This window comes from Pseudophryne corroboree, chromosome 9 (genome assembly GCF_028390025.1).
Source record: "Pseudophryne corroboree isolate aPseCor3 chromosome 9, aPseCor3.hap2, whole genome shotgun sequence".
NCBI classification, from domain to species: Eukaryota; Metazoa; Chordata; class Amphibia; order Anura; family Myobatrachidae; genus Pseudophryne; species Pseudophryne corroboree.
The window spans coordinates 178,052,991-178,076,921 of record NC_086452.1 but is presented as its reverse complement, the minus strand read 5'-3'; the positions used below and the strand labels follow the sequence as shown (position 1 = coordinate 178,076,921).

The window sequence follows — 23,931 nt, the reverse complement described above, 5'->3', positions numbered from 1 at the left end:
CTGAAACAGCAATCTAAGGTGGTCTGCATCCTGTTCCGGCACCTGGAGCGGTTGTCTATGATGGTTTGCCCTGTTCCGGCACCTGGAACAGGTATGTAAGGTGGTCTGCGCCCTATTACGGTACCCTGAACAGCTATCTAAGGTTGTCTGGGTGTCCTGCACACCATTCCGGCACATGAAACAGCTATCTAAGGTGGTCTGCATCCTGTTCCGGCACCCGGAACGGTTGTCTAAGATGGTTTGAGCCCTGTTCCGGCACCCGGAACAGGTATCTAAGGTGGTCAGCGCCCTATTCCGGTACCCTGAACAGCTATCTAAGGTTGTCTGGTTGTCCTGCACACCATTTCGGCACATGAAACGGCAATCTAATGTGGTCTGCATCCTGTTCCGGCACCCGGAATGGATGTCTATGATGGTTGGAGCCCTGTTCTGGCACCCGGAACAGGGATCTAAGGTGGTCTGCATCCTGTTCCGGCACCCGGAGCGGTTGTCTATGATGGTTTGAGCCCTGTTCCGGCACCCGGAACAGGAATCTATGGTGGTCTGCCACCTATTCTGGCACCCTGAACAGCTATCTAAGGTTGTCTGGGTGTCCTGCACACCATTTTGGCACATGAAACGGCAATCTAATGTGGTCTGCATCCTGTTCCGGCACCCGGAATGGATGTCTATGATGGTTGGAGCCCTGTTCTGGCACCTGAAACAGCAATCTAAGGTGGTCTGCATCCTGTTCCGGCACCCGGAGCGGTTGTCTATGATGGTTTGAGCCCTGTTCCGGCACCCGGAACAGGAATCTATGGTGGTCTGCCACCTATTCTGGCACCCTGAACAGCTATCTAAGGTTGTCTGGGTGTCCTGCACACCATTTTGGCACATGAAACGGCAATCTAATGTGGTTTGCATCCTGTTCCGGCACCCGGAACGGTTGTCTATGATGGTTGGAGCCCTGTTCCGGCACCTGGAACAGGTATCTAAGGTGGTCTGCGCCCTATTCCGGTACCCTGAACAGCTATCAAAGGTTGTCTGGGTGTCCTGCACACCATTCCGGCACATGAAACGACAATCTAATGTGGTCTGCATCCTGTTCCGGCACCCGGAACGGTTGTCTATGATGGTTTGAGCCCTGTTCTGGCAACCGGGACAGGTATCTATGGTGGTCTGCCCCCTTTTCTGGCACCCTGAACAGCTATCTAAGGTTGTCTGGGTATCCTGCACACCATTCCGGCACCTGAAACAGCAATCTAAGGTGGTCTGCATCCTGTTCTGGCACCTGGAGCGGTTGTCTATGATGGTTTGCCCTGTTCCGGCACCTGGAACAGGTATGTAAGGTGGTCTGCGCCCTATTACGGTACCCTGAACAGCTATCTAAGGTTGTCTGGGTGTCCTGCACACCATTCCGGCACATGAAACAGCTATCTAAGGTGGTCTGCAACCTGTTCCGGCACCCGGAACGGTTGTCTAAGATGGTTTGAGCCCTGTTCCGGCACCCAGAACAGGTATCTAAGGTGGTCGGCGCCCTATTCCGATACCCTGAACAGCTATCTAAGGTTGTCTGGTTGTCCTGCACACCATTTCGGCACATGAAACGGCAATCTAATGTGGTCTGCATCCTGTTCCGGCACCCGGAACGGTTGTCTATGATGGTTGGAGCCCTGCTCCGGCACCCGGAACAGGGATCTAAGGTGGTCTGCGCCCTATTCTGGCACCCTGAACAACTATATAAGGTTATCTGGGTGTCCTGCACACGTTTCCGGCACCTGAAACAGCAATCTAAGGTGGTCTGCATCCTGTTCCGGCACCCGGAGCGGTTGTCTATGATGGTTTGAGCCCTGTTCCGGCACCCGGAACAGGAATCTATGGTGGTCTGCCACCTATTCTGGCACCCTGAACAGCTCTCTAAGGTTGTCTGGGTGTCCTGCACACCATTTCGGCACATGAAACGGCAATCTAATGTGGTCTGCATCCTGTTCCGGCACCCGGAACGGTTGTATAAGCTAGTATGCGCCCTGTTCCGGCACCCGGGACAGGTATCTATGGTGGTCTGCCCCCTATTCTGGTACCCTGAACAGCTATCTAAGGTAGTCTGCTTGTCCTGCACACCATTTCGGCACATGAAACAGCTATCTAAGCTGGTATGCATCCTGTTCCGGCACCCGGAACGGTTTTCTATGATGGTTTGAGCCCTATTCTGGCAATCGGGACAGGTATCTATGGTGGTCTGCCTCCTATTCTGGCACCCTGAACAGCTATATAAGGTTGTCTGGGTGTCCTGCACACCATTTCGGCACATGAAACAGCTATCTAAGCTGGTATGCATCCTGTTCCGGCACCCGGAGCGGTTGTATAAGCTGGTCTGCGCCCTGTTATGGCACCCGGAACAGGTATCTAAGGTGGTCTGCGCCCTATTCCGGTACCCTGAACAGCTATCTAAGGATGTCTGGGTGTCCTGCACACCATTTCGGCACATGAAACGGCAATCTAATGTGGTCTGCATCCTGTTCCGGCACCCGGAACGGTTGTATAAGCTGGTCTGTGCCCTGTTCCGGCACCCGGAACAGGTATCTAAGGTTGTCTGCGCCCTATTCTGGCACCCTGAACAGCTACCTAAGGATGTCTGGGTGTCCTGCACACCATTCCGGCACATGAAACAGCTATCTATGGTGGTCTGCATCGTGTTCCAGCACCTGAGACAACTATCTAAGGTTATTTGGCTGTTCTGCATACCATTCCGGCACCCGGAACGTGCATCTAAGGTGGTCCGTGTCCTTTTCCGGCACCCGAAACAGCTATCTAAGGTTATTTGGGTGTTCTGTACACCCTTCCAGCACACTGAATGGCTCTCTAAGGTTGTTTGAGTGTTCTGCACCCCGTTACGTTACCAGGAACAGGTATCTAAGCTGGTCTGTGTACTATTATGGCAGCTGTAACGACTATCTAAGGTGGCCTGCGTTCCATTCCATCTCCTGGAATAGCTATCTAAGGTTGTCTGAGTGTTCTGTACCCCATTCCGGCACCTGGAACAGGTATCTAAGGTTTACTGGGTGTTCTGCACACCATTCAGGCACTGGGAACAGCAATGTAAGGTGCACTGAATGCTATCTACTGTGATCTGCTGCCTGTCCGGCACCCGGAATGGCTGTGTAATCGGTCTGAGTTTTATGCACCTACTTCAAGCACCCGGAACGGCTATCTAAGGTCGTCTGCGGCCCATTTTGTCAACCGGAATGGCCATCTACGGTGGTCCTTGCCCTATTCCGGCAACCGGAAAGTGCTCCCACTTTTATGGATTTTTTAATCATCCCCTCCTCTCCTGTCTGTGTTTTTTGGTTACAGTGCCAACCCCTGTTCCCATGCCAACCCCTGTTCCCATGCCACGGACCACTTGCCTCAATCTCTCAAAATATTGAAGCCTTCTGCCTTCTCCTGGCTCTTTTGTATGGCAGCATTGCGTCTTCATTACAGCAGATGTGCGACGCTGCCGGAAGCCAGGAACCGACGCTGCTATCTCAGTGCATATTTCTGCCAGGGCAATGGCAATCCGCCACTGGCTGGAATGTGGGACATGCAGAGGGGACTATGTGGCCGGCGCCCAGCTCCGACCATATAAGCAAGCCCGCCGACTGACTCCCCCGGCACATACACCGGTCGCTCCACCCTTATTACACCTCTATTTGCTGTGGGGGCTATTCAGAGCTGTTTGCAGACATTTTTCACTCGCAGTAAAATCTGCGACCATAGACTCACATGACGGTGGCCGCCCAGCATGTGTGGTGCCAAACTGCGATGCGTTCGCAATTTAATTGTGAACACATCGATTAGAGGTTGACCTCTGCTTGCGCAGCCTGGCTGCGTAGACAGGGGCACCGCCGCCATGTTTCCATATGCAGGAAATGTAGGCGACATCATAGACTTGCCCCCAAAACGTTCATGACACACCTGCGTTTCCCAATGTCCTCTCCCCCAATGCTGTGTTGCCGTCCTTCGCCTGTCAATCACCTAGTAATCGCATCCTTCAGGGATGCAATCGCATGATGAAGAGTCGCCCACGCGCATTATGGCCGCCAGACATGCGCAGACCCTATGGACGCGGCTGCTGCATGCGAACGCAGCGGCTGTGTCCATCTTATAGTAAGGGCCAGTGATCAGACATAGCTGCACAGGGAGGGCAGACAGCAGGAGCCTCATCCAGGTGACCCCTGTGCAGCTATAATTTAAGTAAAAAATAAATATGTGCCTGTGTGGCCCCCTCCCACACCTTCAATTGGCAATTCATTATTTATTATATATAATGCCTTATTGTAAACATGCCACCCCCTGTATATATTTATGCAGCACAGGACCAGCATCTCCCTGTGCTGCTCCCCCCCCTCCCTCTGTCCGGGGGCGGCAGCAGCAGCGGGGCAGGAGGCTGTCTGTCACAACTGAGGGCTGATGCTGACCAGGGGGAAGCCTCAGTTGTAGGGGCTAAGGTATATGTGTACCTGGGAGGCAGTACAGGGTTCTTGGACATGCAGGGAACCTTTAGAACAATTGCCCGAAGGCGTGACCACGACAACAAGGTGAAGTTCAAAGGTTTTATTAAACACAGTTCAGAGGAATACTGATGACTTGGTACTGGTAACAGGAAACACAGTTCAGAGAAATACTTGGGATCGATGACGGAACACCGATGGTTACTTTGGGATCGATGGCGGAACACCGATGGTTACTGGGGATCAATGGCGGAACACTGATGGAGACTTGGGATCGATGACGGAACCCTGATGGTGACTAGGGATCGATGACGGAACACCGATAGTTACTTGGGATCGATGGCGGGCCACCGATGGTTACTGGGGATCGATGGCGGAACACCGATGGTTACTGGGGATCGATGGCGGAACACCGATGGTTACTGGGGATCGATGGCGGAACACCGATGGTTACTGGGGATCGATGGCGGAACACCGATGGTTACTGGGGATCGATGGCGGAACACCGATGGTTACTGGGGATCGATGGCGGAACACCGATGGTTACTGGGGATCGATGGCGGAACACCAATGGTTACTGGGGATCGATGGCGGAACACCGATGGTTACTGGCAGGGCAGAGCACCGCTGGAAGCTAGAAGCTGGAAGCCGGTGTCGGGTAACTGCCAGTCACAGGGAACAATGTTGAGACACTGCAGAGTCAGGCTGTACTGCAGAGAAAGTCCATGGGAGAACTGCACACTGGAATCACTGCAGACAATTGAAGCACTGACCATCTTTCCAGCCCAGGAACAAGAAATTTATACCAGCTGGGAAACAGGGATTGGCTGGCTGATAAAGCAGAGTCTAGAGTGCAGCTGCTGGATAATTAGGTAGAAACCAGAGTGCAGCTGATAGGCTGAAAAGCAACATGTGATGAAAGCAAACATGGCTGCGCCCATGTTTGCTTTTGGAGGGAAAGATTGTTTGTAACTTGCATGTGAGCTTTAACCATGAAGCTGCCAGAATCACAGTAAAGAGATTAGAGACAATGAGATGCAGCATGCTGCACACAAACAGTGCAGATGGAATCCAGGCTTGGAACACTGGGACAGTCTCAGGAGGCATTTGGAAGGTAAATACTGCATACTTGCCTACCTGACCCTCTCCATGAGGGAGAAAATGCTCTGTTCCTGGACTTTCCTGGTAATGTATGATTGCCATCACCTGTGGTGAAACACCTTTCTTATCAATTAACTAGGTCACCACAGGTGATGGCAATCATACGTTACCAAGAAGGTCCAGGAACAGAGCATTTTCTCCCTCATGGAGAGGGTCAGGTATGCAAGTATGAAATACTGATAAGGAATTACCTGGATCGTGACATTGTCATGTCTCCCAGTCCCCGCACACAGCAGCGCACGGACCCGTCCTCCCGTCCGCTGTGTGTGCAGGGCTGACAGTCTCACGGGAGCAGCAGCCGCAGCTTCGTGAGGGAGCCGGCTCTAAGCTCTCGCTCCTCTTCTCCCCGCTGACTGCCTGTTGGGTACACGCCCCACGGACGGACACGCGCTTACAAAGCTCCTCAGCGGCAGGGGTCGCTGCAGGGAGCAGGTCTCGTCCGGCGTTCCGGAATTTGGTTCGGTCCGGCTTTCATTGATACCCCTTTATATCACCCCAGCTATACACCACCACTGATCAGGGGGCATCATTTAGGAGGGCTATGGACAAAGTCCTTGCTTGAGTATGTTTTGGACTGTGGAAAGAACCAAGAGTAAACACAAACAAAAAATGGAAAGAACATACAAACTCCACACCATAATCATCAGAATTGGTCCCATGTGAGACAGCAAAGTAAACCGTGCCCTGAGCCAGCTGCCATCCACATTATTGTTAATGGGTACTGAGTCTGAACCTCATGTACCAAGCTCCAAAAAGGGTCCCAGGTTACCAACATCTGGCTCTGATGGTGTGAGTCGCTTTATGCCTATGAAGGAATTTTCAGAGGTGAAGGCTATTATGATTTCTCTCCTGCAGTCTTTGTCCAGCACTGAGGAGATGCACATGGCGCAGTGTCAGTCACTGTGCAGGAGTCTTGCTCAGCGCTGAAAGTATGGCAGTACGGCGTACCAGTAAGAAATTCCCAGCCTGTACGCTGTACCGCCGGGCCATCCACCATACTGCAATGCTGCATCCCACTGGCTTCGTTCTGTGTGAGGGGAGGAGAGCGCAGCGCCTCTACTGCCCCTCAATTCTCTTTGATGCCCATTCTCACTCTCCATCGGTGGCGGCTAGGTCAATCTGAATAAGGCACCGGTTTGCTAGCCAATCAGAGCTCGCAGACCGGCAGCTGCGGCTCCTGATTGGCTGCCGGTCCACAGGCTCTGATTGGCTAACGAACCGGCGCCTCATTACAGATTGACCCCGCCGCCGCTGCTGGAGAGTGAGATCAGGCATCAAAGAGAATTTAGGGCAGGAGAGGCGCTGCGCTGTCCTCCTCTCACATAGAAGAACCAGCCAGCGGTAAGAGGTGGGGGGGAGGGGAGGGGAGCGGGGGGGGCAATGAGCACACAGTGGAGCAATGTATGTCTGGCACTGTTGGGGCATTGTATATCTGGTATAGGGGGGCATTGTATATCTGGTACAGTGGGGGCAATGTATAGCTGGCACAGGAGGGCATTGTAATTGTATATCTGGCACAGTGGGGGCATTGAATATCTGGCACAGGGGGCATTGTATATCTGGCACAGTGAGGGCAATCTATAGCTGGCACAGGAGAGCATTGTGATTGTATATCTGGCACAGTGGGGGCATTGAATATCTGGCACAGGGGTGCATTGTATATCTGGCACAGGGGGGCAATGTATATCTGGCACAGTGGGGGCAATGTATAGCTGGCACAGGAGGGCATTGTATTTGTATAGCTGGCACTGTGGGGGCATTGAATATCTGGCACAGGGGGGCATTGAATATCTGGCACAGTGGGGGCATTGTATATCTGGCACTGTGAGGGCATTGTATATCTGGCACCGTGGGGGCAATGTATAACTGGCACTGTGGGGGCATTGTACTGTATATCTGGCACTGTGGAGGCAATGTTATTTCATCATTGGGCATTGTGTGTATATATTATATATGTATATTATACACACAATGTCCAGTTATAAAATAATATGTTGCCCACAGTCTGGCCCTGCCCCCAATCCCAATTCCCACCTTGCAAAACAGAAATGCAGGCTTTTACGCATGCGCTAGTCATATAAATAGTTCTCACCATCGAATACTTTTGATGGTTATAACCATCGCATCGAAAGTTTCAATGGCAGAAGCATTGCCATCACATACCTCCCAACTGTCCTGATTTTCACGGGACAGTCCCGTTTTTTGGGGTCTGTCCCGCTGTCCCACCTGTGGGCCGCAGTGTCGCATGCGCACAGCGTCTATTCAGTGCAGACAGAGGGAGAATGGGCATGCCAGCGGCTCACGGAGCGCTGGGCATGCCCCTTCAGTGACGATATCGGGGCGTGGCTCGCGATAGCGGGTCCTCCCGCGAAGCCACGCACCCTTCCCCATAGGCCACGCCCCTTTTCGGGAGCGCGCGTGTCCCTCTTTCCAGGCGCACAAAGTTGGGAGGTATGCCATCATATGATGGTTTGCTATCGATGTCAATCCCTATACTCAACTCACTGGCAGACTCAGGATGAAGGAATCATGATTCATGAAATGGATCAGGCACAGCAGCACAGCACTCACTGACTTGTGAGTCGTGACTGCTCCCTCCCTCCTCCCACTGGGTGTCACCTGGTATAGCCTCTGGCCAATCACAGCTAAAGACACTCAGCAGAACACACTGACTGAAGGACACACTGAGTTTCCTCTGGCTGAGAGAGGCTGCTGCAGCTGTAGCTGTCTCAACTCATTAAACAGTGAGTGACTCGAATCAGTGAGCCATCTCTAGAGCAGACTAGTCTACTCTGCTTATCCGTGGTGTGTTCCATCTGACAGCAGGTATGCCTGGGCTATTGCTGGGGGACTGCTTCCCGGACTTCGAGGCAGACACCACGATCGGTAGGATCAAATTCCATGAGTTCCTGGGAAACGAGTGAGTTCTTATATATTACTATGATCCATATAATCACTATGCTGCACGTCATTCACGATAGTCGCAGCAAAGACGAGACCTATTGCGGCTCCCTGTGCGTCTGTGCTGCGAGATGTAATGTGCTGTACTTTCCGCGTTCCATATATATTTAAGCGCACATAGGCAATTGCCTAGCTGCTCTGCAGTCTTCAGCACAGCATGTAATGTCAGCCCTTGTCTATCAAAGCATGCTGGTGGTATTTGTATATGTATACAGCAGTAGGCGATACGCAAGGTAGTTACCGATCTACTAACATTAAATCTAGCATCAAGCACCTACTAATAATAATAATTAAAATATATATATAATTTCTGTAAATCACTCGCTTGTAGCTGACCTGCCACCTCTTCTTTTCATGTTTCAAGGCCACAACCCAGCCAAGTCCCAGTGTTACTAACTAGCTAACTACTTCCTGATTTGTCTTGCCCAGTACTAGCCCTGTCCTCCTCTGTGTACTGTGCTCCGCTTACTAAGGGATAATTGGAGCCAAGGCAGAATTATTCATTTTAAACGTAATGATTTTTGAGAATGTGTCAGAAAATACTGATTCGAGCTTACTGCAACACTCCTTTGCTGAATGCTCTGTATGCAGGCAAGTGTTTACAATTCATTTCAGTTGAATGAATAGAATTGTTTACATTGTTTAACTTTTACATAACACAATTGTTCTCTGATAACTGGTGACCGAAGTATTACATTTGTATAGTGCCTTCTGTGACTTGCCAGTATTGCCACTTACTGTAGGTGTGCCGTGTGTTATGGTAATTTCAAAAGTTAATATTATGAGTTTATGGGCAAGATGTACTAAGCCTTGGAGAGTTATAAAGTACCAGCTCTTTACTGCCATGTTACAGGCTGTGTTTGAAAAATGACAGCCAGGAGCTGATTGGTTTGTACTTTATCTCTCTCCACTTTATCCACCTTCCAAGGCTCGGTGCATCTTGCTCCATGTGAGCAGAGATTACAGGTGTGCTACAACAAAATATCTGTGCTTTAGCAGCTGAGCGGTTGAGGACCACCAGAAAGTGAGTCCAGTTTAGGGAGAGCACCATGTGGCTGGTGTGCTTACTATATTGTCTGTTATTTATATAGTGCACACAGTCAGCAGTGCTTTACAGAATATGCCTGTCATGTTGTGTAAATGGCTGGCACAATAGCTAATTGATGTGTAAAGTACACTGCCAATTTCCACTTGGTGGGACATGAATGCTGCTGTTTGTGTTCCTAGTCTGTCAGGCTTTTAAGCAATGCACGTTTTACAGACAGTTATGACTGCAGCTCTAGTGGTACTATACTACAGTCCAAAAAAAGTCCTGTGTGTTCCCATGGGATGCAGGTAATAAACCGGCTGTTGGGATCCGGCATTCAATTCACAGAATCCGTAATCCCGACAGCCGGTGAAATGCTGTCAGTCGGAATCCCGACCGCAGCCCCGAATTCCCACTCGGATGGTGGGTATAACCTGTGGTGAGTGAAGCGAGCCCGCGAGGTGACTCTTAGCCGGGATTCGGTATAGTGATAGCCGGCATCCCATCTACCGGATATATATATATATATATATATATATATATATATATATATATATATATATATATATATATATATATATATATATATATATTATTTCAGTTTCCTCTTCTAACGAACAATAAATGGAGAGCATTACCTGTGGTCTGGTGATCTATCCGAGTTAGCCATGCCTGACTGTAGCGAGCCTGTTTGACCTACAGTAGCTCCTGCTGGCAGTATGTAATCTGTACCTGCATGAAACAACAAGGCTTGCTAAGGTGTATCAACTAAATTCTGGTTCTTATCTCCTGCTGATCTGGATTATTTATCACAATATACAGTCACAGCCTGCTGCATACAGAAAGGGGAAAGGTAGGTCGCCAGAACATTGGTAACTATTCTGCATTTATGTTTAATTTAAGGAATGCTAACTAAGATGATAATTTTATATAGCGCTTTCTCCAATAGGACTCAAAATGGCATAAGCTAAAGAGCCAGGAATGCTGGATACTTTGGTGGAGGTGGAGAAATAAATCATTTTATAGAATGTACTTGATAAATGTTAATGGCCCTCATTCCGAGTTGATCGCTAGCTGCTTTTGGTCGCAGCGCGGAGATTAGGTAAAAAAAAGCAGCACTTCTGCACATGCGTATGGGGTGCAGTGCGCACGCGTGACGTACTTTCACAAAGGCCGATGCAGTTTCACACAAGGGGGTAAATTTACTAAGATGGGAGTTCTATTTAAGATGGGATTTTGCCCGTAGCAAACAAACAGATTCTGCTTCTCATTTATCTAGCACCTTCTAGAAGGTAATACATAGAATCTGATTGGTTGCTATGGGCAACATCCCATCTTACGTAGAACTCCCATCTTAGTAAATTTACCCCAAGGTCTAGCGACGCTTTTCAGTCGCATTGCTGGCCGCAGAGTGATTGACAGGAAGTGGGTGTTTCTGGGTGGTAACTTACCGTTTTTGGTGAGTGTGTGTAAAAGCACAGGCGTGCCGGATAAAAACGCAGGAGTGTCTGGGAAAACGGAGGCGTGGCTGGCCGAACGCAGGGCGTGTTTGTGACGTCAAAACAGGAACCAAACAGTCTGAAGTGATCGCTAGCTAGGAGTAAGTCTCGAGCTACTCAAACTGCACAATCTTTTTTTTTTGGAGCAGTTCTGCAATCATTTAATTCGCACTTCTGCTAAAATACACTCCCAGAGGGTGGCGGCTTAGCGTTTGCACTGCTGCTAAAAGTAGCTAGCGATCGATCAACTCTGAATGAGGGCCAATATGCATAAACACTGTGCGATGTAACTGTACGATTTTGACTATATAGTCAAAATCGTAAGGAAAGTTAGTGCAAATCGCACTGCGTGTACACAGCTTGCGATACTGACGTGCGCGCTCCCTTGGGGCTGGTATTGCAAGAAAAGATAAACTGTACACTATATAGTCAAAATTGCCTTGCCTGCACAATCTAGTACATAGTATAGTCTAAATCTCAAGTAAAGATAGTCCGTATCGGTGGGTCTGGGCTTCGGGAAGTTCAAGGAAAATAGCAAAGTCAGAATTGGCACATAGTCAAAATCTCACCGTATATGCACCTTAAGAGGTTGATTGGTTGCTTCGCCTGTCTTTATAGGCTTCGATACATCGCCACCATTGTTCTGAAAACTGTTTGTGACTTGGACAAGTAACTGACCGGCTTGTTATATTGACGGCTTTACTACTGAGAAATGTTCATCTATGCACTGTAGCATATGCGTCTGCAGCCATAATGCATCCCAACGATACAGGACCCATCCAGGGTGCAGTGTGACGCTGGACTCAAACATTGGTACTTTGCCCTATCACCAGTACTGGACCTGAATATGGCTTCTTGTGTGATAAGTGGAAATGTTCCATTGGCATTTAGTTGTGCAAGATGAGAAGGTTCAAATAAAAATTAAACTCTTAGCTCCCTTATTGTTAAAGGTTTGGTCTAATTTATCTGGAGCCCATGAGACTAGCATGGGTATGGAATGTAAAAATGTAATCCAGTCTGTCTAATGAGGGAGAGGTACTTGATTTGGCCCGCAGCCCTTTGCATGTGCCACAGCCCTTGTTATCCGACCCAGTCAAATATCTTGGCAAATTTACTTACCTATGTTTTTGTGAAACAGAATGTTTTCTCTGACGTCCTAGTGGATGCTGGGGACTCCGTAAGGACCATGGGGAATAGCGTCTCCGCAGGAGACTGGGCACATCTAAAGAAAGATTTAGGACTATCTGGTGTGCACTGGCTCCTCCCCCTATGACCCTCCTCCAAGCCTCAGTTAGATTTCTGTGCCCGGCCGAGCTGGATGCACACTAGGGGCTCTCCTGAGCTCCTAGAAAGAAAGTATAGTTTAGGTTTTTTATTTTACAGTGAGATCTGCTGGCAACAGGCTCACTGCAACGAGGGATTAAGGGGAGAAGAAGCGAACCTACCTAACTGGTGGTAGCTTGGGCTTCTTAGGCTACTGGACACCATTAGCTCCAGAGGGATCGCACACAGGACCCGACCTCGTCGTCCGGTCCCGGAGCCGCGCCGCCGTCCCCCTTACAGAGCCAGAAGCAAGAAGGTCCGGAAAATCGGCGGCTGAAGACTTCTGTCTTCTCCAAGGTAGCGCACAGCACTGCAGCTGTGCGCCATTGCTCCACATGCACACCACACACTGCGGTCACTGATGGGTGCAGGGCGCTGGGGGGGGGCGCCCTGAGCAGCAATATTTACACCTTGGCTGGTCAAACTGACACCATATATAGCCCCAGGGGCTATATAGGTGTAAAAATACCCCTGCCAGAATTACAAAAACAGCGGGAGAAAGCCCGCCGAAAAAGGGGCGGAGCCATCTCCCTCAGCACACTGGCGCCATTTTCCCTCACAGCTCCGCTGGAAGGATCGCTCCCTGGCTCTCCCCTGCAGTCCTGCACTACAGAAAGGGTAAAAAAGAGAGGGGGGGCACAAAATTTAGGCGCAGTATATTATGATAATGCAGCTATAAGGTAAAACACCCTCTAGGTGATATCCCTGTGGTATATAGCGCTCTGGTGTGTGCTGGCATACTCTCCCTCTGTCTCCCCAAAGGGCTTTGTGGGGTCCTGTCCTCTGTCAGAGCATTCCCTGTGTGTGTGCTGTGTGTCGGTACTGCTGTGTCGACATGTATGATGAGGATAATGATATGGAGGCGGAGCAAATGCCTGTGAATGTGATGTCACCCCCTGCGGGGTCGACACCTGTGTGGATGGACTTATGGAAGCAATTACGTGACAGTGTCAACTCCTTACATAAAAGGTTTGACAACATAGGACAGCCGGCTACTCAGCTTGTGCCTGTTCAAGCGTCTCAAATGTCATCAGGGGCTTTAAAACGCCCGCTACCTCAGACGGCAGACACAGATGTTGACACGGATACCGACTCCAGTGTCGACGACGAGACTAGTGTACCTTCCAATAGGTCCACCTGTTACATGATTGAGGCAATGAAAAATGTATTACACATTTCTGATAGTACCCCAGGTACCACAAAAAAGGGTATTATGTTTGGTGAGATAAAACTACCAGTAGTTTTTCCTGCATCTGAGGAATTAAATGAGGTGTGTGAGGAAGCGTGGACTTCCCCCGATAAGAAATTGATAATTTCTAAACGGTTATTGGCAGCGTACCCTTTCCCGCCAGAGGATAGGTCACGTTGGAAAACACCCCCTAGGGTAGATAAAGCGCTGACACGTTTATCTAAAAAGGTGGCACTACCGTCTCCGGATACGGCCGCCCTAAAGGAACCTGCTGATAGAAAGCAGGAAACTACCCTTAAAGCTATATACACACACACGGGCATTATATTGAGACCAGCTATTGCATCGGCATGGATGTGCAGTGCTGCAGCTGCGTGGTCAGATTCCCTGTCGGATAATATTGATACTATGGATAGGGACAATATTTTGCTGACAATAGAGCATATAAAAGACGCCGTCTTATACATGCGTGATGCACACATGGATATTTGCCGGCTGGCATCAAAAATAAGCGCTATGTCCATCGCCGCCAGGCGGGGGTTATGGACTCGGCAATGGTCAGGCGATGCCGATTCAAAACGGCACATGGAAGTTTTGCCCTATAAGGGGGTGGAACTGTTTGGGGATGGTCTTTCAGACCTCGTTTCCACAGCTACTGCTGGGAAATCAACTTTTTTGCCACAGGCTACCCCACAGCAAAAGAAAGCACCGTATTATCAGGTACAGTCCTTTCGGCCCCAGAAAAGCAAGAGGGCTAGAGGCTCATCCTTTCTGCCGAGAGGCAATGGTAGAGGGAAAAAGCTGCAGCACACAGCTAGTTCCCAAGAGCAGAAGTCCTCCCCTGCGTCTGGTAAGTCCACAGCATGACGCTGGGGCTGCTCAGGCGGACCCGGGTATGGTGGGGGCCCGTCTCAGAAATATCAGCGCACAGTGGGCTCACTCACAGGTGGATCCCTGGGTCCTTCAAGTAGTATCTCAGGGGTACAGGCTGCAATTCGAGACGTTCCCCCCCCCCCCCCCCCCCCCCCCGCCATTTCCTAAAATCTGCCTTACCGGCAACTCCCTCTGCTAGGGAGGCAGTGTTGGTGGCTATCCAAAAACTGTATTCACAGCAAGTGATTGTCAAGGTACCCCTCCTTCAACAAGGAAAGGGTTACTATTCCACAATGTTTGTGGTACCGAAACCGGACGGTTCGGTGAGACCCATCTTAAATTTAAAATCCTTGAACACATATATCAAAAGATTCAAGTTCAAGATGGAATCGCTCAAGGCGGTTATTGCGAGCCTGGACGAGGGGGATTACATGGTCTCCCTGGACATCAAGGATGCTTACCTGCATGTCCCCATTTACCCTCCTCACCAGGAGTACCTCAGGTTTCTGGTACAGGACTGTCACTATCAGTTCCAGACGCTGCTGCTTGGGTTATCCACGGCACCGAGGGTCTTTACCAAGGTAATGGCCGAAATGATGATACTCCTTCGCAAGAAGGGAGTTTTAATTATCCCGTACTTGGACGATCTCCTGATAAAGGCGAGGTCCAAGGAACAGTTGGTAGTGGGGGTAGCACTTTCTCGGGAAGTGCTGCAGCAGCACGGCTGGATTCTCAATATTCCAAAGTCACAGCTGGTCCCGACGACACGTCTTCTGTTCCTGGGAATGATTCTGGACACAGACCAGAAAAAAAGTGTTTCTTCCAGTGGAAAAAGCCGAGGAGTTGTCATCTCTAGTCAGAAACCTCCTAAAACCAGGACAGGTGTCGGTACATCAATGCACACGAGTCCTGAGAAAAATGGTAGCTTCGTACGAAGCAATTCCATTCGGAATGTTACACGCAAGGATTTTCCAGTGGGACCTGTTGGACAAATGGTCCGGGTCCCATCTCCAGATGCAGCAGCGGATAACCCTGTCGGCAAGGACCAGGGTGTCGCTGCAGAGGGCTCATCTACTAGAGGGCCGCAGATTCGGAATACAGGACTGGGTCCTGGTAACCACGGATGCCAGCCTTCGGGGCTAGGGTGCAGTCACACAGGGAAGAAATTTCCAAGGACTGTGGTCAAATCAGGAGATTTCACTTTACATAAATATTCTGGAGCTAAGAGCCATTTACAATGCCCTAAGCCAAGCAAGGCCCCTGCTTCAAAACCAGCCGGTACTGATCCAATCAGACAACATCACGGCGGTCGCGCATGTAAACAGACAGGGCGGCACAAGAAGCAGGAGGGCAATGGCAGAAGCCACAAGGATTCTCTGTTGGGCGGAAAATCATGTGTTGGCACTGGCAGCAGTGTTCATTCCGGGAGTGGACAACTGGGAAGCAGACTTCCTCAGCAGGCACGACCTCCACCCGGGAGAATGGGGACTTCATCCAGAAGTCTTCCAAATGCTGGTAAACCGTTGGGAAAGACCACAGGTGGACATGATGGCGTCCCGCCTCAACAAAAAGCTAAAAAGATATTGCGCCAGGTCAAGGGACCCTCAGGCGATCGCTGTGGACGCTCTAGTAACACCGTGGGTGTACCAGTCGGTTTATGTGTTTCCTCCTCTGCCTCTCATTCCCAAGGTACTGAGAAAATGATACGAAGGGGAGGAGTGAGAACTATACTCGTGGTTCCGGATTGGCCAAGAAGGGCTTGGTACCCGGAACTTCAAGAGATGCTTTCAGAGGACCCATGGCCTCTACCGCTAAGGCGGGACCTGCTGCAGCAGGGGCCCTGTCTGTTCCAAGACTTACCGCAGCTGCGTTTGACGGCATGGCGGTTGAACACCGGATCCTGAGTGAAAAAGGCATTCCGGAGGAAGTCATCCCTACCCTGATCAAAGCCAAAGCCAGGAAGGCTGTCACTGCAAAACATTATCACCGCATTTGGCGGAAATATGTTGCTTGGTGTGAGGCCAGGAAGGCCCCTACGGAGGAATTTCAACTGGGTCGATTCCTGCATTTCCTGCAAGCAGGGGTGACATTGGGCCTCAAATTGGGGTCCATTAAGGTCCAGATTTCGGCTCTGTCGATTTTCTTCCAGAAAGAACTGGCTTCACTGCCTGAAGTTCAGACATTTGTAAAGGGAGTGCTGCATATTCAGCCCCCTTTTGTGCCCCCAGTGGCACCTTGGGATCTCAATGTGGTTTTGGAGTTCCTGAAATCACATTGGTTTGAGCCACTTAAAACCGTGGATTTGAAATAATCTCACATGGAAAGTGGTCATGCTGTTGGCTCTGGCTTCGGCCAGGCGTGTGTCAGAATTGGCGGCTTTGTCATGTAAAAGCCCTGATCTGATTTTCCATATGGATAGGGCAGAGTTGAGGACTCGTCCTCAGTTTCTCCCGAAGGTGGTATCAGCTTTTCACTTGAACCAACCTATTGTGGTGCCTGCGGCTACTAGGGACTTGGAGGATTCCAAGTTACTGGACGTAGTCAGGGCCCTGAAAATTTATGTTTCCAGGACGGCTGGAGTCGGGAAAACTGACTCGCTGTTTATCCTGTATGCACCCAACAAGCTGGGTGCTCCTGCTTCTAAGCAGACTATTGCGCGCTGGATTTGTAGCACTATTCAGCTAGCGCATTCTGCGGTGGGACTACCGCAGCCTAAATCTGTAAAAGCCCATTCCACAAGGAAGGTGGGCTCATCTTGGGCGGCTGCCCGAGGGGTCTCGGCTTTACAACTTTGCCGAGCTGCTACTTGGTCAGGGGCAAACACGTTTGCAAAATTCTACAAATTTGATGCCCTGGCTGAGGAGGACCTTGAGTTCTCTCATTCGGTGCTGCAGAGTCATCCGCACTCTCCCGCCCGTTTGGGAGCTTTGGTATAATCCCCATGGTCCTTACAGAGTCCCCAGCATCCACTAGGATGTCAGAGAAAATAAGAATTTACTCACCGGTAATTCTATTTCTCGTAGTCCGTAGTGGATGCTGGGCGCCCATCCCAAGTGCGGATTGTCTGCAATACTTGTACATAGTTATTGTTACACAAATCGGATTGTTATTGCGAGCCATCTGTTCAGAGGCTCAGTTGTTATCATACTGTTAACCGGGGTTCATATCACGAGTTGTACGGTGTGATTGGTGTGGCTGGTATGAGTCTTACCCGGGATTCAAAATCCTTCCTTATTGTGTCGGCTCTTCCGGGCACAGTATCCTAACTGAGGCTTGGAGGAGGGTCATAGGGGGAGGAGCCAGTGCACACCAGATAGTCCTAAATCTTTCTTTAGATGTGCCCAGTCTCCTGCGGAGCCGCTATTCCCCATAGTCCTTACGGAGTCCCCAGCATCCACTATGGACTACGAGAAATAGAATTACCGGTGAGTAAATTCTTATTATTTTGCAATTTAGGTGTGGTTTGGAAACCTTTTTTTGATTTACTAAAGGCAAAATGCTTTTAATTCTGTTTTTTAAATGCACATGTTAAAACGCCAGAAGAGGCAAGTTTAGTATTGATGTTGACTTCGAGATGAGTTCTGGGTCATCTGTGAGGCTATTCAAAGCAAAAGATTTGTTTGCTGCAAATAGTTTGCCTGTGGATGTGCGAGAGCATGTGTGTATGCACCCGCTTCTGTAGACATGCATTGTGCGAATGTAGCCTTGCTCACACTGAGTTGTTAAGATTGTGTGCCTATATAGTGTAATTATTATACATATAATAAATTTGCTGTCTTGTAGGGTTCTTTATTCACATTGAATAACTGCTTCTGGACAGAGCTATGTTTATTGTATAGCAAATAGTACTTTGAACGATACGCAATAAAATCAAAAATGTAGCTAAAATTGCTTAAAGAAGTGTTCATCCAAAACACATGTATGCAAGTGCCTTCCTTGATGACACGTCTTGCGTGAACTTGATATGCACAGAAGTGAAATAAAACACGGATAATGCACTTCACACCAACAACAGGTAAAATGGGAATAATTACCCCCTTATCAAAGGGGGTAATTCAGACCTGATCGCTAGGGTGCATTTTTTTTTTCTTTGCATCCCTGCGCACAGGTAGTCGCCACCTACAGGGGAGGGTATTAGATGTGTGTAGGTGTGCGACCACTTGTGCTGGTGAGCTGCACAAACCGTTTGTGCAGTCTCTGCACAGCCCAGGACTTACTCACCCGCTGCAATGATTGGGGCTAGAACTGACGTCGGGAATCCTCCCACAAAACGCTGGGGCCCTCCTGCGTTTTTCCAGACATTCCCTAGAAACGGTCAGTTGCCACCCACAAACGCCCTCTTCCTGTCACTCAGTGTGTTTGCCGATGTGATCGGACTTTTCACACCATCCCGGCGCTGTGCAGTTCAGACCTGATCGCCCGCTGTGCGAAAACGTACAGCAGCGATCAGGTCTAAATAACCTCCAAAGTCCACTGATGTATATTGCATTCCAATAAGGGAAGTGTTCCCCTTAGTGGTGATTAAACTTTGTTTGTAGTTTATTCCCAGTCAACAGATGCAGGCTAAAACCTTCCTTTTTCCTTCTTGATAAATCTGAAACAATAGGTCTCCTTTCCCTTTCCGGTCTAATCATGAAGCCATCCACAAATATGTTGCTTTCTTTTAGCCTGATGTTGCTTAGATTTGCATAACTCGGAGAGTCTAAGGCTGTGTACACACGGCACGATGCGCCGTACAGCCGACATTGACTATTCAATGTTGCTGGCCCCACCGATATAGTCCATGTTGGGCTGCCTGCAGTGTCTATTTCTCTTGCGTCCTAGAGGATGCTGGGGTCCACATTGGTACCATGGGGTATAGACAGGTCCACCAGGAGCCATTGGCACTTTAAGAGTGTGGGCTGGCTCTTTCCTCTATGCCCCTCCTACCAGACTCTGTTTAGAAAATGTGCCCGATGAGCCGGTCATAGCTAGGGGAGCTCTCCAGAGTTTCCCTTAGTACAAGTAATTTTTTAGAGTTTATTGTTTTACAGGGAGGCTGCTGGCAACAGCCTCCCTGCAGCGAGGGACTTAGGGGGGGAGCAGTGTCTGCCCTGCAGGGTCTGAGCCACTGTCTCCGCTGACAGGACACTGAGCTCCAGAGGGGATAGATCGCTCACCCCAGCAGCATGCCGCCACCCCCTTGCAGAGCTGAAGATTGTGGCGAGTGAGACTGGATTGCACTGATTTGGTACAGATTCCAGCAAGGGAGCTGGAATGGTTATCCTTCATCAAAAACATGATTTCAGAGGGTTGAACAAAATGAATCTGCTACCCAGGTGCTGCAGAATATGGCAGTCTGGCCCAGTTCTGGTACCTCAGTTCCCCCCGCTCTGTACACCCATAAGCGTCCTTTAGCACAAATTATGCAGGATGACACCGATACAGATTCCGACAGTGATGATGGGGTACGGGGGACAGCATTTCTTGCTAAAGGGGTGCAGTTGATGATGGAGGCTATTAGGGATGTGTTGAATATTAATGATGCACCACCTGAGCATGTTGAGGAGGCTTACTTTACTGAGAATAAGAAAGCATCGCTAACCTTCCCTGCGTCAAAATAATTAAATGCTATTTTTGAAAAGGCTTGGGGAAAACCCTGAGGAAAAAATTCCAGATTCCTAAGAGGGTTCAGGTGGCATTACCTTTCCCTGTTGAGAATAGAAAAAATGTGAAAACCCGCCTATTGTTGACGCGTCAGTATCCAGAATTTCAAAAAAAGTGGTGTTGCCTGTTCCGGGATCTACCGCCTTGAAAGAGCCGGCTGATCGTAAGATTGATGATACGCTCAAATTCATGTACACTGCTTCAGGGGCTATACTGCGTCCCACTATTGCCAGTGCTTGGATTGCCTAAGCCATAGTAAAGTGGTCTGGCACCTTACTTGAAGATTTGGCTACTATGGATAAGGATGATATTGACTTATTTTTGCGCAACATTCAGGATTCAGCTGGATTTTTGGTGGAATCCATGAAAGATCTGGGTTTTATGGCTGCAGGAATTTCTTCCATGTCGGTCTCAGCGCAGCGAGGACTGTGGCTACGTCAGTGGTCTGCCGATGCAGAATCCAGGAAAAGTGTGGAGTCCCTACCGTATACAGGTCAGGCTCTCTTTGGGGAAGCATTAGATGCTTGGATTTCCACAGCTACAGCGGGTAAGTCTCCCTTTCATCCCTCAGCTGCTCCTGCTCCAAAGAAACAGTCTTCTTCACCCACATCACAGCCCTTTTGGACTACGAAGCCCAGAAAGGCCAGGCTGTCCAACACCTTCTTTCGGGGAGGTAGGCCCAAGTCCAAGAGACCCGCTACGGCAGGTTCCCAGGAACAGAAACCTATTTCAGGTACACCAAAGTCCTCCGCATGGCGGTGGGCTGCTGGTCCCGGAGGTGGGGCCGGTGGGAGCGAGACTCGGGCAGTTCAGTCACATCTGGGTGTCGTCAGGCCTGGATTCCTGGGTGCAAGATATTGTGTCCCAGGGGTACAGGTTGGAGTTTCAAAATCTCCCCCCTCGCCTATAATTTTTTTTATTTTATTTTTCAAATCCGGTTTACCAGCTCTGCTGGCAGAAAGGACGGTCCTACAAGCCGCCGTCCAGAAGTTGGTGGAGTCACAAGTCATTATGCCCGTGCCACCTCATATGCACAACAAGGGTTACCATTCTGAACCTAAAGTCACTAAACCTCTTTCTGAAGGAGTTCAAGTTCAAAATGGAGTCTCTAAGAGCGGTTATATCAAGTCTGGAAGAGGGGGAATTCAAGGATGCGTACTTCCACATTCCGATCTGGCTGCCGCGTCAGGCGTATCTCCACTTTGCCTTGTTGGACTGTCCATTCCAGTTCCAGGCCCTGTCATTCGGCCTCTCAACGGCACCAAGGGTATTCACCAAGGTGATGGCAGAGATGAACAACAGTGGCTTACATAGACAGAGCGGAACGAAGAGCAGTGCTGCCATGGCGGAGGTAACAAGAATCCTCCTTTGGGCAGAAAAACACGCGTTGGCATTGTCGGCAATCTTCATTCCGGGAGTAGACCACTGGGAAGCAGACTTCCTCAGCAGACGCTATCTTCATCCAGGAGAGTGGGGTCTCCATGCGGAGGTGTTCAAAGACCTAACAGACCTTTGGGGATTACACAAATAGACATGATGGCCTCTCGACTCAACAAGAGGCTTTGGCGGTATTGTTCCAGGTCGAGGGACCCACAGGCAGTGGCAGTGGACGCCCTGGTGTCTCTGTGGGTGTTCCAGTCTGTGTACGTGTTTCTACCACTCCCACTCATCCCAAGAATCCTAAAGCTCCATAAGGAGAACAAGGGTTCAAGAGATCCTCATTGCTCCAGACTGGCCGAGAAGGGCTTGGTACGCGGACCTTCTGAATCTACTACAAGAAGAGCAGAGGCCCCTTCCTCTTCGGGAGGACCTGCTGCAGCAGGGGCCGTTCGCCAGCAGTACTTACCACGGCTACGTTTGATGGCATGGAGGTTGAACGCCTGATGCTAGCTTGGAAGGGTATTCCAAACAAATGTATTCCTACACTGATACAGTCTAGGAAAGGAGTAACGTCTAAACATTACCATCGTATTTGGGAAAAAATTTATCTTGGTGTGAGTTCAAGAGGTTTCCTACGGTGGAGTTTCAACTGGGACGGTTTCTTCTGTTCCTGCAGGCAGGAGTGGATATGGGCACAGTTTCTAGACTTAGTCTGGTAGGAGGGTCGTAGAGGGAGGAGCCAGCCCACACTCTCAAACTCTTAAAGTGCCAATGGCTCCTGGTGGACCCGTCTATACCCATGGTACTAATGTTTACCCTGTCTATACCCATGGTACTAATGTTGACCCCAGCATCCTCTACGGACTACGAGAAAAGAATTTACCGGTAGGTAATTAAATTCATATTCTATTTATTTCTCTTACGTCCTAGAGGATGCTGGGGACTCCGTAAGGACCATGGGGTATAGACGGCTCCGCAGGAGACATGGCCACTGTAAGACTTTGGAATGGGTGTGCACTGGCTCCTCCCTCTATGCCCCTCCTCCAGACCTCAGTTAGATCCTGTGCCCAGAGGAAACTGGATGCACTGCAGGGGAGCTCTACTGAGTTTCTCTGAAAAGACTTTTGTTAGGTTTTTTATTTTCAGGGAGCACTGCTGGCAGCAGGCTCCCTGCTTCGTGGGACTGAGGGGAGAGAAGCAGACCTACTTTACTGATAGGCTCTGCTTCTTAGGCTACTGGACACAATTATCTCCAGAGGGTCGGAACACAGGTGTCATCCTTGCTGTTCGTCCCAGAGCCGCGCTGCCGTCCTCCTCACAGAGTCGGAAGATAGAAGCCGGGTAAGTATATGAAGCAAGAAGACTTCAGATCTTCACTGAGGTGCTGCGCGCCATTGCTCGCTCGCGCGCTCTCACACACTCTCACACTCACACTCTCACACACACACACACACACACACACACACGTCACAGCATGGGTGCAGGGCGCAGGGGGGGGGGCGCCCTGGGCAGCAATAATCACCTCAAATGAAACTGGCAGCATTCTTAGATACGCAGTAAAAAGTTGGGTTAAGGATGCCGCACAGGACTGAGTGATGTTAAATGGATAGGTAATTTGTATGTGTTTCCAAGAAGATCGACTAACCAGAAAAACTTCCGGAATTTATCACCGTCTACCATTGAACAGTGAGTTCTTTGATAGGTAGAAGAAAAGGGTGATTGTCGATGGTGCTCCCATGGGTCTATTACATAGGTAATAAGGAAAGGAGAGAAAAAGAAAAAGTGACCCTTATTGGGAGCACTCACTCTTGGAAACAATTGAGATTAAGAATTTGCGTAATGAGGTATATATTAAAGCGTAACCTTTAATTATTTTTGGGATAAAATAAGAGTACACAAGAAATTATTCTGTTTAAAAGTATGGTTAAACAACCTGAATCATGGGTTTGGAATTACGACTGTGAATATATAGATGAAAACATATGTATAAGGCAGAAATACGGCACAAAGTGCGGCAAAACCAAAGCACGCCTGCCAGGTATTGATTTCTAATGTTGTTGCAATAGCCAAAGTATTGCCGTCAGAAAAACCTACAACACCTGGTATTCCTTAGTGGTCAACCACCTAAGTACTGACCAGGCCCAACACCGTATTGCTTCCAAGATCGGACGAGATTGGGCATGTGCGGTGTGGTATGGTAGTAGGTTTAAGATTGATGAGGCAAAAACCTGCAGCTGGTATGCAGCTATTCAATCCACCATGAACCAGGTTATTGTGATGGGCAGATGATCTCTTGAAGGAGAAACATATGTTTGACCGTCATTGCACCAAATTGTACCCCAATTATATAGGTATACGGAGGTTTAAATCATATGGTCAATCGGTTTTGCCAACTGGAGC

General features: G+C 49.4%; 1 protein-coding gene and 1 pseudogene across 2 annotated transcripts in view; one reads left to right on the top strand and one right to left on the bottom strand.

The window, feature by feature from the left end:
- Nucleotides 1–5,521: 5,521 nt before the first annotated feature.
- LOC134957801 (peroxiredoxin-6-like) overlaps nt 5,522–23,931 on the top strand; it is a 31,218-nt gene continuing 12,808 nt past the window's right edge. The window contains exon 1 of one of the 2 annotated variants that reach the window (XM_063939972.1): nt 5,522–5,586. In XM_063939972.1, coding sequence (XP_063796042.1) covers nt 5,537–5,586 — 50 coding nt within the window. In that variant the 5' untranslated portion in view covers nt 5,522–5,536. Of the gene's footprint in view, nt 5,587–8,285; nt 8,554–23,931 lie in introns of those variants that run through there. The other variant, XM_063939971.1, reaches the window with a different exon arrangement.
- LOC134962136 (5S ribosomal RNA) lies at nt 23,619–23,737 on the bottom strand (annotated as a pseudogene).